The sequence below is a fragment of the Saimiri boliviensis genome, chromosome 17 (assembly GCF_048565385.1).
Source record: "Saimiri boliviensis isolate mSaiBol1 chromosome 17, mSaiBol1.pri, whole genome shotgun sequence".
Classification (NCBI taxonomy): domain Eukaryota; kingdom Metazoa; phylum Chordata; class Mammalia; order Primates; family Cebidae; genus Saimiri; species Saimiri boliviensis.
The window spans coordinates 54,106,768-54,118,055 of NC_133465.1; the positions used below are offsets into that span (position 1 = coordinate 54,106,768).

Genomic DNA, 11,288 nt, shown 5'->3' on the forward strand with positions numbered 1-11,288 from the left:
CAGACTACAGTTAGTGCCTTTAGGGTTGGCCCCATGTCCTGAATGTCATAAGGAATATTCTCATCTACCCGAGATAGCTTCATTGAGTTTAAAACGTCTAGAAGGAAATTTGTATTTAATCTGATTTGAGTCAATGAAGCTTTAACTTTCTATTGAGGAAGCATTTTTCGTGTACTTGGCTGATGAGGCATGCTCAGGAGATTATTCTAGATTAGCAGTGATCTCACATTGTGGTCCCTAGACCAGCAGCACATACAAACTCATCCCCAACCCCAGACCTTGCAAATCAGAAACTCTGAAGTTGGGGCCCAGCAGTCTGCTTTTATAAGCCCTTCAACCCTGGCCTAAAGCCTGCTGCTAGGGAAATACTGCCATAGGGTCACTGTAAAGTCTAGCCATATCATGTCAGTAAAGTCAGGAATGGGTCAGGAATTTCCAAGTCGGGAGCTAGTTTTTCTCAAAATCCGTAACGAAAGTACCCTTTGGGTAGCCTTTCTTAACTACCTGTTTTCTGTCGACTTCTAAGCCAGGGAAGAAAGCTGCCAGTATACTTTTCTGGAGCATTATAGTTAAAACTTGGCACCTTTGATTCCCACATTATATTAATAATGATGATTATGCATAATAGCTAATATTTATTGAGCACTTTTTATGTGCCAGGACCATTCCAATCAATCCGATGTGTTAGCTCAGTTAATCTTCACAACAACCAAATGGAAGTTAGTACAGGTAACAACACTGAGGCCCCTAAGGTTACACTGGCAAGTGTTGAAGCTGAAATTCGGTCCCTCCATGGTCTTGATTCAGGGCCTGAGCAGTCACACAATATGCTATACGGGTGGCCTTTTATCTTTAACATAATTTTTACATAATTGGATGTGTGTATGTAAATAATACATGGTCAACTTTGGGCATAATCTGATTGCATATCTGATTAACAGGATTAATTCTTAGAATTTCTGGGTTGAGGGCATAAACATTTTTAAATGATTGTCACTGTGTCTTTTTCTCAGAAAGCATAAGTAGCTTTCTAAAAGTATCCAGTTTCATTGTAGCTCCTGCTTCAAGATTTTCCTTATAATGAAGCCCCATCTATGGCAGTGAGCTCTTTCCTGCTTATTTGCCCATCCTCATAGATATGCTTATCTTTTTAGGACCGAGGAAATAACAATGTAATGAGCAATTATGAGGCCTACAAGCCTTCCACAGGAGCTATGGGAGATCGACTAACAGCAATGAAAGCAGCTTTCCAGGTCTGAAATAAGCATTTCATTAAACACGCTTTTAATAGTAACTTTTGAGCAGTGACAAAAGGACCTAGTTTTCCTGGTTGTAGCTGGGTTCGTAGGCTTGTTGCTAGATTTAGGGTCTTCACACTGCTTGGATTTTGAATATAAACTTGAACAGTAGCTTACTTGGAGATGCAAGTTCATCTAGAGAACCCCTTGTGCTGGTCTACTTGAGTCCCACTTAGAGCCTGGGATTGTCGTTCTGCAGCAGGATGTGTGTTCCCTCCCTTCCCAGCAGCCTGCGGTGTTGCCCACCTCCAAGGCGCTCACTTCTGAAGCAAAATGTACTGATAGTCACACTAAGGTGAATCAACAGAATGAGTTCAAGGCAGATTTGGCTGTCAAATTTAAATTTAGACTTTGGTGTAAAATTTTAAGTTTTCAGAACTTTTTGATTTTGAATGGTAAATAACAGATTGTAAGCCACAAACGTGGTAAATCATAGATGCTTTATTCTAGTCGATCAGGCTATATATAAAAGTACATTTCAGAACACTGGGGTCCACCTCTCCACAGAGATCCACAATTGTTCCTTTTTAGCACAAGAATAAAAGGGACCATGCTGTGGGGACATGAGGACACTAAAGTCACAGTGCCAAGATAGTATAGTTATAGTTTCTCTAAACCTCATCATTTGCCAAGTTGTATATTCAAGTTTCTGGAACTTGCTATCTTACCTACTCCTGATGTCTCTTTCTCTTTCAGTCACAGTACAAGAGTCACTTCGTTGCAGCCAGTTTAAGTAATCAGAAGGCTGGAAGCTCTGCTGCTGGGGCAAGTGGGTGGACTAGTGCAGGGAGCTTGAATTCTGTTCCTACTAACTCAGCACAACAGGGCCATAACAGTCCTGACAGCCCCGTCACCAGTGCCAAGGGCATCCCAGGCTTTAGCAATAGTGGCAACATCAGTGGTGCCCCTGTGACCTACCCATCTGCCGGAGCCCAGGGAGTCAACAACACAGCTTCAGGGAATAACAGCCGAGAAGGGACTGGGGGTGGCAACGGGAAAAGAGAGAGATATACTGAGAACCGGGGCAGCAGCCGTCACAGTCACGGAGAGACTGGCAATCGGCATGGCGACAGCCCACGTCACGGAGATGGTGGTCGCCATGGAGATGGAAACCGCCACCCAGAAAGCAGCAGTCGTCATACTGATGGCCATCGGCATGGGGAGAACAGGCATGGAGGAAGTGCAGGCCGGCATGGGGAGAACCGGGGTGCAAATGATGGTCGGAATGGGGAAAGCAAGAAAGAAGCTTGTAATCGTGAGAGCAAGATGGAGCCCAAGGTGGACAGCAGCAAGATGGACAAGGCGGACAGCAAGACAGATAAGACAGCTGATGGCTTTGCTGTCCCAGAGCCACCTAAACGCAAGAAAAGTCGATGGGACAGTTAGAGGGGATGTGCTAAAGTGTGAAATCAGTTGTCCTTAATTTTTAGAAGGATTTTGGTAACTAGGTGTCTCAGGGCTGGGTTGGGGTCCAAAAGGTAAGGACCCCCTGCCCTTAGTGGAGAGCTGGAGCTTGGAGACATTACCCCTTCATCAGAAGGAATTTTCGGATCTTTTCTTGGGAAGCTGCTTTGGTCCTTGGAAGCAGTGAGAACTTGGAAACTTCTTTTGGTTCTAGGTGAGTTGTCATGAGGGTAAGTTGAGGTTACCTTGGGAGAAAGGGCCTTATAGGGCACAAAACTCACTCTAGGATTATATTATACGTAGCTTGTATTTTTTACTAAGGTGTCACCTTATAAACATCTATAAATCGAATTCTTTTAGTTGTGTGGCCCAGCAGTCCCATTTTTAGGAGTTGGCTTCTGTACACCTAATCCATTGAATTGTTGGGAAACAGTTTGGTAGGTCTAGACATTTGTGGGGAAGGGAGATGTTTGATTCTAAATGGGACTTGATGCTCACGTCCCTAGCCAGGTTTGCGTCCAGCCCTGAGACATGTAGGAAGCACCTTTCAGACCCAGGCTCTGAAGATTCCCAGAAGTCACAGGGATTGAAGGGAAAAGGTGATCTTGGTAACTGTTCCAGGATTACTCAAGGTCTGAGGTGGTGTTGCTAAATTTAAAATTAACGCAACAACAGCTTTTAAAGTGTCTTCTACTCTATTTCACTGTATTTTTTTTAACTTGCCCCAATGGTAGAAAAGTCTTTTGCCGAAATGATTTTGGTGATTTTCGTTCTATCTTGTTTATAAAAGGAAAAGAAATATACAAACTTTGACTTTTGTGACTTTGTGAAGGTTTCTTTAAGCTGTGCATTCCTTTCTGCTTGCTCTCTAGTAAATGTTTCACTATCGGGACCTGTGGCTTGTTTGTCATTTCTGTCTCACTATGAATTTTGGTACATATTAAACTGGGACTTAGAATAGTGCTGCACACATGTTTGTACTCGGATGTAGGGAAGTGCTTATTAAACTGTCAGGAGACATCTCTTCCATCATCCTGGTTTTATTCAGGAATAGAATGGGGGAAGGCTTAAGAGGCCCACACATTCAAGAATGGACTACATTCACATTGAGTGTGGCTCCAGGCTTAAGAGGCCTGGCCCACATGTCCAGGAATTATTTACTGTCACTCCAACACTGAACTTCCCTTTAATGGTTTAAAAAAGGGGTCATGGGTCTGTCAAGACAGTTCAGTGCTTTCATGGGAGACCTCCCTTCAGGCAGGCAGGAGGACATCCTCCTCTGCTCGGGACCACCATGGGAGTTCTAGGCACCCTGGCTCACTGTTCTTTAGATAGCTGTGATGTGAGCAGGGGCTGGTATCAAGGGGGCCAGACTGAGCCATACCACGCTCTTCCTCCTAGTCCCCATGCTCTCCTGGGAGCCTGGCAGCTCTGCTCACTTCCGTTTGTGTTTTTTCTTTTGTTCCTTACGTTGCTGTGCTCTTTGGTCTTTCTTCATCCTTGAGTCCACCACCTTGAAATGACCTCTGACTCCAGCTGGCCGGCGCACTTTGCGGCCAGCACCTTTTTTGGCTACAACGTAGGTGACATGGCGTTTCTCTTTGCCAAGCCCGGCCTTCTTGTAGAGACTACAGAGGGAAGAGAAAAGGTCAGAAGCTTACTTTCTTCTGCACTTCTAGCCCTGTATACCTTTGTGGTGTCCTCCCGTTACCTTCGCAGCTGTGCCACTTTCTCTCGCTCGGAGATGTCCACTGTGTTTACCACGGCTTCTGCCTTTTTCCTGGTCTGCTCTAGCTTCTTCAGCATCTACAAAGGGATCTCAGTCAGGTGATCTCTTCCCTATCCCCAGCACCTACAATCTTTGGTGGCCCATCACTTACCCTCCTTTTCTTTCTAGCCTTAGCCTCGGCAACTTTCTTGATGGGACGTGCATTGATTTCCCGCCAGCGTTTCCGGTAGTGCTCTACTTCCTTCTTACCAACAGGCAACTGTCGTATCCGGTGCTGCTTTTCCTCTTGCACAAACCACTCCGGAAGCTCCCCCTCATCCTCATTAAATGTGTACCTGAGGGGAAAGGACATCAGCCCAATAACCAACACTCCAGGCTTTCTAAAGAAATTACCCAGCTGGGCGTGGTGGCTCATGCCTGTAATCTCAGCACTTTGGAAAGCCGAGGTGGGTGGAATACCTGAGGTCAGGGGTTCAAGACCAGCCTGGCCAACATGGTGAAACCTTGTCTCTACTAAAAATACAAAAAAATTAGCCGTGCATGCACCCGTAGTCCCAGCTACCTGGGAGGCTGAGGCAGGAGAATCGCTTGAATTGGGAGGCAGAGGTTGCAGTGAGCTGAGATGGCACCATGGCACTCCAGCCTGGGCCACAGAGCAAGACTCTGTCTCAGAAAAAAAAAAATACCCATTTACCCACCAGACCCTGGGTCACTCTTGATGAGTTTCTGGCCCCTTTACCGGTTGAAGGAATTATCTATGAGGTCTCTCTTGGCCTTTTTGGAAGAGGCAATAACAGCACCTAGAGCAAGTCCTTCAGGGTCCAGTATCCGATGTTTCACTAAAGAGGAAAGGAGAAAGATTCAAAGCTCGATGCCCAATACTGAGACTTCAGTGGTCTGCTCTCATTCCATGGTATGTAGAGCTCACCTGGGTCCTCAATCGGCACAATCTCAAACCCGTCATCATCTGACTTAGGCCCACGGCTTCGCTTCTTACCACGGAGGGGTTCCCAGCTGTGAAAAGGGGAGGACTCTGAGTGATGCCATCACTCTCCCTACTACTCAGACTGCACTCCCACAGAATTTGCAAAAATCCTGCCACCCAGACTGTACCTCAGACCAGTTGAATCAGGATCATCAGTATAGTATTTTTAACTCTTCCCATCTGGAGCTAAGATTGAGAACTCCCAATTTAGAGAAATGGTTCAAGCCACTGCTGCTTATTACTTCTCTCATCAGCTGCAATCACTCACCTCTCTTCATCCTCACTGCTACTACTGCTATCACTGTCTGAGCTGCCATCCATTTCTTCCCCTTCAGGGCCAGTGGCAGCTTCTGTCCCTGAAGAAGCCTCTGTTCTCTTAGGGGTTTCATCCTGGCACATGGGAGACATTCTCTCAGTCTTCAAACTGGAAGGCGGTGTCAATGGCTGTGGCTGCTGCTGTCCCTTCCACCGGCTCTTGAACAACAGCTGGGCCTGGCTGATCTCCAGGGCCTCGTCGGCATCGTCCTCAATCCCAGCAAAGCTGCCCTGTGATGGGAGAATGTCAGCTGCCCTTCTCCAAGGGAAGGCTGACCTCCCATCAGTCTTGCCTCCAGCCTCTTCTTACCTTTGAGAACCACAGGTTGGTTTTTTCTTCCTGCAGTACTGCCTTTTCCTCCAGTGGTACCAGCAGTGGATTCTCATTTTCCTCCTCTTGATCATCTTCCACTTCAGCAAATCGCACACTGTAGATCCAAAGGAAAGCAGGAGGGGGCTCAGGGACCCAGAGTGCCTGGAGCCCTTGCTCCCTTACTTGGGCTCTGGCAGTACCCACCCAGTGCTGCCTCAGAGTGGCAGCATTCCCTCTGGTACACACATGCCCCTTACCCCTTTCCGTCCCTTAGACGCTGATGTTCCCTGACTCCTGCCAGCTCCTCTTGATCCAGGTCACTGTCCAGAGATACGTCATCACTATTGTCCTCAACATCTGACACACAGATGTCATCCCTTGGCAGACTGGACAGAAATGTGTCTGCTGCACTCATGTCCCCTTGTGTTACTTCCTCTAATAACTGAAGTGTAACAGAAACAAAGAGGTAAAGAAAACATAGCTTTTTTCTGCGTCCCTTACCTCAGTCTGTGCTCAGCAACACTACAAAGAACACTGGCAAATCCATTATCTCCTTTCACAGACGGGAAAGCTCAGACCCAGGGTAGTGAATGGTCTGTTTACAACATCCTGTTCTAGGCTGGGTTACTGATCTCTCCCACTCAGCTGTCTTGTCTCAGTGGTAGTACAAATAGGTCTTAAGGAAAAGTACCCTAGCACCAAATCTTAACGTATTCTACAACGCTGGTTTTCAAATTACTTTCAGATGGCATCTCAGTCACCTCCTGAGAAGACCATCTACACCAGGCATCCCCAAACTACAGCCCGTGGGCTGCATGCGGCCCCGAGGCCATTTATCTCCCCCACTGCCGCACTTCAGGAAGGGGCACCTCTTTCATTAGTGGTCAGTGAGAGGAGCACAGTATGTGGCGGCCCTCCAACAGTCTGAGGGACAGTGAACTGGCCCCCTGTGTAAAAAGTTTGGGGACGCCTGATCTACACAATTTGTTTCCACTAAATAAAAGGGGCCCAACCAACATACATTCAACAGAACTGTTCCACTTAAACTAACTGTCAGAATCTTTTATTTTCCTCATGGTAAAGATACTAGGCTGGGTATGGTGGCTCACTTCTGTAATCCCAGCACTTTGGGAGGCTGAGGCAGGAGGATTGCTTGATGCCAGGAGTTTGAGGGTACAGTGAGTCATGATGGCACCACGGCACTCCAGCCTGGGTGACAAAGCAAGACCCTGTCTCAATAGAAAAACCCCAACTACTGTTTCTTGAGTGTTTTATCACATAGGAGGGATTACAACTGACCATCTTTATTCCTTACAAAAACTCTAGTAGGTAGTTTCTATTATTGTTTTACAGATGAGGAAACTGAGGCAGCAAGGATAAGTGATAGTTCAGTCACTTCACACAGCTCCAGGTGGTAGAGCTGGGAAGGAAACCTGAGCCTGTGTCTGCTCTAGGCCCACAATGCTTTACTGCCTCCTGTACAACAAAGATGACCTGATTATGACAGTCCCTCACAAAAGTTCGTTTTGCCTGTGACCCTGATTTTGTCAGGAAAAACATGTTCTACAGTATTCAGTGGAAGAAGCCTAATGCACGTGCTCATTTGGTCTCAGTGAATTCAAGAATGCTGCTCCCTTCTGATGGAGACCCTCTATTCATCTGCGTTTCAACTCAAGTAACCTGGCTGCATCAACTGTAACCTAAGTTCTTTTCTGATGTTCTGGTTCTACAACAATAAATGCAATACACTCATCTATCTTCCTAACTTCATCCTTTAAGATCTCTTTGTGGCCTTAGACTCACCAAGGCATCTTGTGGTGAAGACGGCAACCACAGCCCATTGTTGAGGAACTTAAAAAGACATTCAACACCCCCCACCTCCAAACTCCCACATAGATCTTCTGTATCCTAAACCTGCAACCCCAGTGCCACCTCACCTGATGACCCCGGATGGTGCGCAGGGAGAACATACCAGTCTCCCCTTCATCTGCGATGGAAACACCAGGCAGATCCATCTTCAGCTCCACACGCTCCCGCTGCTTTCTCTGCTCACGCAACAGCTTCTTTTTCTTCCTGAGGGGGTGGATTGAGGGAGTAAATGTGCCCAGCAGAATCTTTTATTTTCTGAAGAGTTTTTATCCATGCCTTGCATTTTCTCCCATTGTCACACGGAGGATCCCTGCATTGGGAGACTCCATGCTTCACCCCAGCTCCTCTCACCTCTTTAATTCCGCCACCTCCTGGGCTTTTATTTCGGCCAGGGTACGGTTCAGTTGTTCCTCCTCCTCCTCCTCCTTAGAGGGCTGCTTTGTGGTCCCAGCTGTTGAGTCCTCCTCATCACCTTCATCTTCCTCTCCAGAGCTGAGGCTGGCAAAACAGTCCAAGGAGTTCAGTTATTTTCCTCTTTCCCTCAACACCCCATCAACACCTGCCTGGCTGAGCTCCCTCCTCACCTGATGTCCAGTGCCTTTGCTTGTTCTTTCAGCTTCTTGGCCACATACCGCCGAAGTTTTGTTCTCCAGTTTAGTAGTGACCTGCCCCAGAAATACTATTACTGGTCTTGCCATCTCCCTCTTTGTGCCTGCCCGATTCTGTTTTAGGCTCACTAACCAAATTTCAGGCTTTGGCTACATAAATCAAATGGCTCAGGCCCCCACCCCAAACCTTTAGCACAGCAACATCCTCTTCCCAGAGATCCAACATCAAGGCCTTTCCCTGCCTCCAGGGCTCCTGGCCCCCATGCCCACCCCACTGCATACCTGAGTTCCTTGCGCCCCAACACTCTGATGTCCTGACAGCACACCCGTATATCCTCAGTGGTGGCTGGATGCTGTGCCAACTCTTCATCGTCTACCATGATCTGTTTGGGAGGAGGGAAAGGAAATTCTCAGGCCATGTTTCCCGGGTTACCTCATGTCCCTCAAGGCTGGAGACTCACTTCGCTGGCCTTGGAGAGGAAGTCAACAGGGTTGGCAGCTCGGAGGAAGTCAGTGACTGAGGTACGGTGATAGAGAGTAAGGTCGCCCTCAGCATAGCCTTCGGCCTTAGGGAGAAAAATAGAGAAGGTTGGGCAGTCCCTTCTAGGGTATGAGGCCCAACTTCCCCAGAGTTCCAGGACCCAACGGTGACCCCATTCCCCAAAACACACCTTTGGCTTCTTCTTAGTTACCAATTCAGTAACGGTCTTAGCCTGAACTTCAACCTCCTTGAAGGCGAATTTGGGGTCAAAGAATTTACTGTCAACCTTGTCAGGGGCCAGGAATCCTAAAAATGACAGGATATGTTAAAAACTATGCTTTGGGAGTAGGAAGGCTGGACCAAGAGAAAGGAAGTGATGCCCACCTTGGCAGACCACAAAGATCTCTGCAGATTCATGGCGAGATGCTTGGGGCTTGGTGGCCTGGACACGGCGGAACAGCTGCTGAAAGATCCATAGCAGAGGCTGATAGTCACGGGAACGGAAAACCTTTGTGATGAAGCAGCCGCCACGGGCCAAAAAGTCACAAGCCAAACGCAGAGCCATCAGTGTCAAATGGGCTGTAGGACAGAGACAGCTGAGGCATTCTGCAGCCCAAGAGGGCATGTGCCCACCTCCACCATCACCTGATCTCCAAGCGCCACACTCCCCTATACCTTGTGAGTAAGCATCATGGACCCAGCTAGCCCCAACGTTGGGGGCCCCATCATTTAGCACAATATCAACCTTCCAGGTCTTCAGCTCCTTCCTCAGGGCCTAAAGAGAAGAAAAGGAACTATGAAAACAGAAACACAGTAATAGGCCTAATTCAGCCATTTGTCCATCCAGTCATTTGTTGAGTGCCCATCATGGGCTAAAGGCTGTTCTAGGCACAGAAGATAACATTAAACAAAAATACTGCGTTTCTACCTTCGTGGAGCGTACAGTCTAACAGTAAGTTCACAGGAAAAGACTTCACTAAAGATTTCTGTCCTCCCAATTCCAAACACCTTCATCGCTGACTCTAAATAAAGGCTGGAGTGGATACTATGGAAACCATGGATCTTGTCATACAGATGTCAGGCAGGAACGTGCTCAAAACATGGAACATCCTCTAAACTCGCTTCTAGAGGATTCCGGGGATGTGGATATTTGCGTATAGATGGGAAAGGAAGAGAGACTCCTATTACCTGCCTACAGCGTTCAGTTGTGATGTCCTCCTGGAGAGTCACCACATTGGGGAGAGGCTTGATTGGAACCAGGTCCACTCCTGGAAGAAATCAGGTCACAGTATTCTAAAGGGTTGCCTCAAACAGGGAGGAGAGAAATACATGACAAAGTACCTCATACACCCATCCCTTAAAACACGGAGGAGAGCTGTCCTCACTCACCCACAATAAGGCTGGATACAGGCATAAACTTGGCAGCTACCTGCAGCCTATAAAAGGAATAGAGATTTAAAAACCTAGAGCCAACCCTTTCCCTCTCTTGGCAACTGACCTCTCATCCCTGGTGTTACGTGCACTGGTCAGAGCATGTCATAGGCACGTATTCCAAGCCTTTTCTCTGCAATCAAGAAAGGAAACGGTCCCCAAAGTTTAGGAGGGACCTAGGCTCTGGGCTGTAGAGAAATCTGAGGCTGGAATTACTGTACTGCAGGAGGGGAATCCCGAATCCCGTCCTCGTGCAATGAAACTGGAATCCGTCCCGGCCCTGAACCCAGAAAGCTGCCACTTGTGGCGAGTGTTACGTACCATCCCCCTGGCGCAGCACACAGATCCAGCAAGGCTCGGGCTTTCTGCAGGAACTGAAAGCGGCGATTGAGCTGGATCAGCTTGAAAGCAGATCGGGAACGGTAACCTGGACAAAACAACCAAGTGCGTAGAGGGCTTCACCAGCAGGATTTCTCCGGCCTCGCAAACCACCACCCGTTCTGCAGGAGAGGAACCCAATGGTCGGAAACTGGAAGCGAACCGGGCAGAGATCGCTAGCTCGCTCGCTTGCCCGCAGACGGAGCGAATCCGAATCCAGACTCACCCGTCTCCTTCGCCAAGTGATAAAACTTGTCCCGTCGGCTCTTGCCAACTTTGCCCTTCTTGCCCATGGTGGAATGGGGGAGTAACGCTCAATCTGAGGAGAAAGTAGAAGTTGGGAATGTCTCTTTCCGGAGCACCAGATTCTACTTCCAGTTTCCCACTTTCCGCAGCAATTCCACCTCGCGCCCGGCTCCACACACTCCACCTCGACCCAGCGCTGCTTTCTCCACACTTGAAGCTGCACATGTAGGC

General features: G+C 47.9%; 2 protein-coding genes across 5 annotated transcripts in view; one reads left to right on the forward strand and one right to left on the reverse strand.

Moving 5' to 3' along the window:
- The window catches only part of DDX42 (DEAD-box helicase 42), a 46,825-nt gene extending 43,231 nt beyond the window's left edge, over nucleotides 1-3,594 (forward strand). For both annotated transcript variants that reach the window (XM_003942440.4, XM_074388833.1), the window contains 2 exons: nucleotides 1,155-1,253; nucleotides 1,995-3,594. In XM_003942440.4, coding sequence (XP_003942489.1) covers nucleotides 1,155-1,253; nucleotides 1,995-2,684 — 789 coding nt within the window. In that variant the 3' untranslated portion in view covers nucleotides 2,685-3,594. The remainder of the gene's footprint in view (nucleotides 1-1,154; nucleotides 1,254-1,994) is intronic.
- Nucleotides 3,595-3,726: 132 nt separating this feature from the next.
- Nucleotides 3,727-11,282, reverse strand: FTSJ3 (FtsJ RNA 2'-O-methyltransferase 3). Of its 3 annotated transcripts, none has more exons than XM_010330303.3 (21): nucleotides 11,216-11,282; nucleotides 11,038-11,130; nucleotides 10,755-10,860; nucleotides 10,392-10,438; nucleotides 10,191-10,270; nucleotides 9,678-9,777; nucleotides 9,387-9,581; nucleotides 9,193-9,308; nucleotides 8,983-9,087; nucleotides 8,804-8,904; nucleotides 8,498-8,578; nucleotides 8,265-8,411; nucleotides 7,982-8,117; nucleotides 6,302-6,486; nucleotides 6,042-6,159; nucleotides 5,685-5,962; nucleotides 5,360-5,445; nucleotides 5,171-5,270; nucleotides 4,583-4,766; nucleotides 4,414-4,508; nucleotides 3,727-4,330 (listed from the first exon to the last, which is right to left on the reverse strand). In XM_010330303.3, exons 2-21 carry the CDS (start codon nucleotides 11,102-11,104, stop codon nucleotides 4,138-4,140), a joined length of 2,520 nt encoding a protein of 839 aa, XP_010328605.2. In that variant the 5' UTR covers nucleotides 11,105-11,130; nucleotides 11,216-11,282; the 3' UTR covers nucleotides 3,727-4,137. The 3 variants fall into 3 exon arrangements, with proteins under 3 accessions (XP_010328605.2, XP_003942491.2, XP_074244935.1); XM_003942442.4 differs by having other exon boundaries at nucleotides 11,242-11,258; XM_074388834.1 differs by lacking the exon at nucleotides 11,216-11,282 and having other exon boundaries at nucleotides 11,038-11,194.
- Between the last annotated feature and the right edge of the window lie 6 nt (nucleotides 11,283-11,288).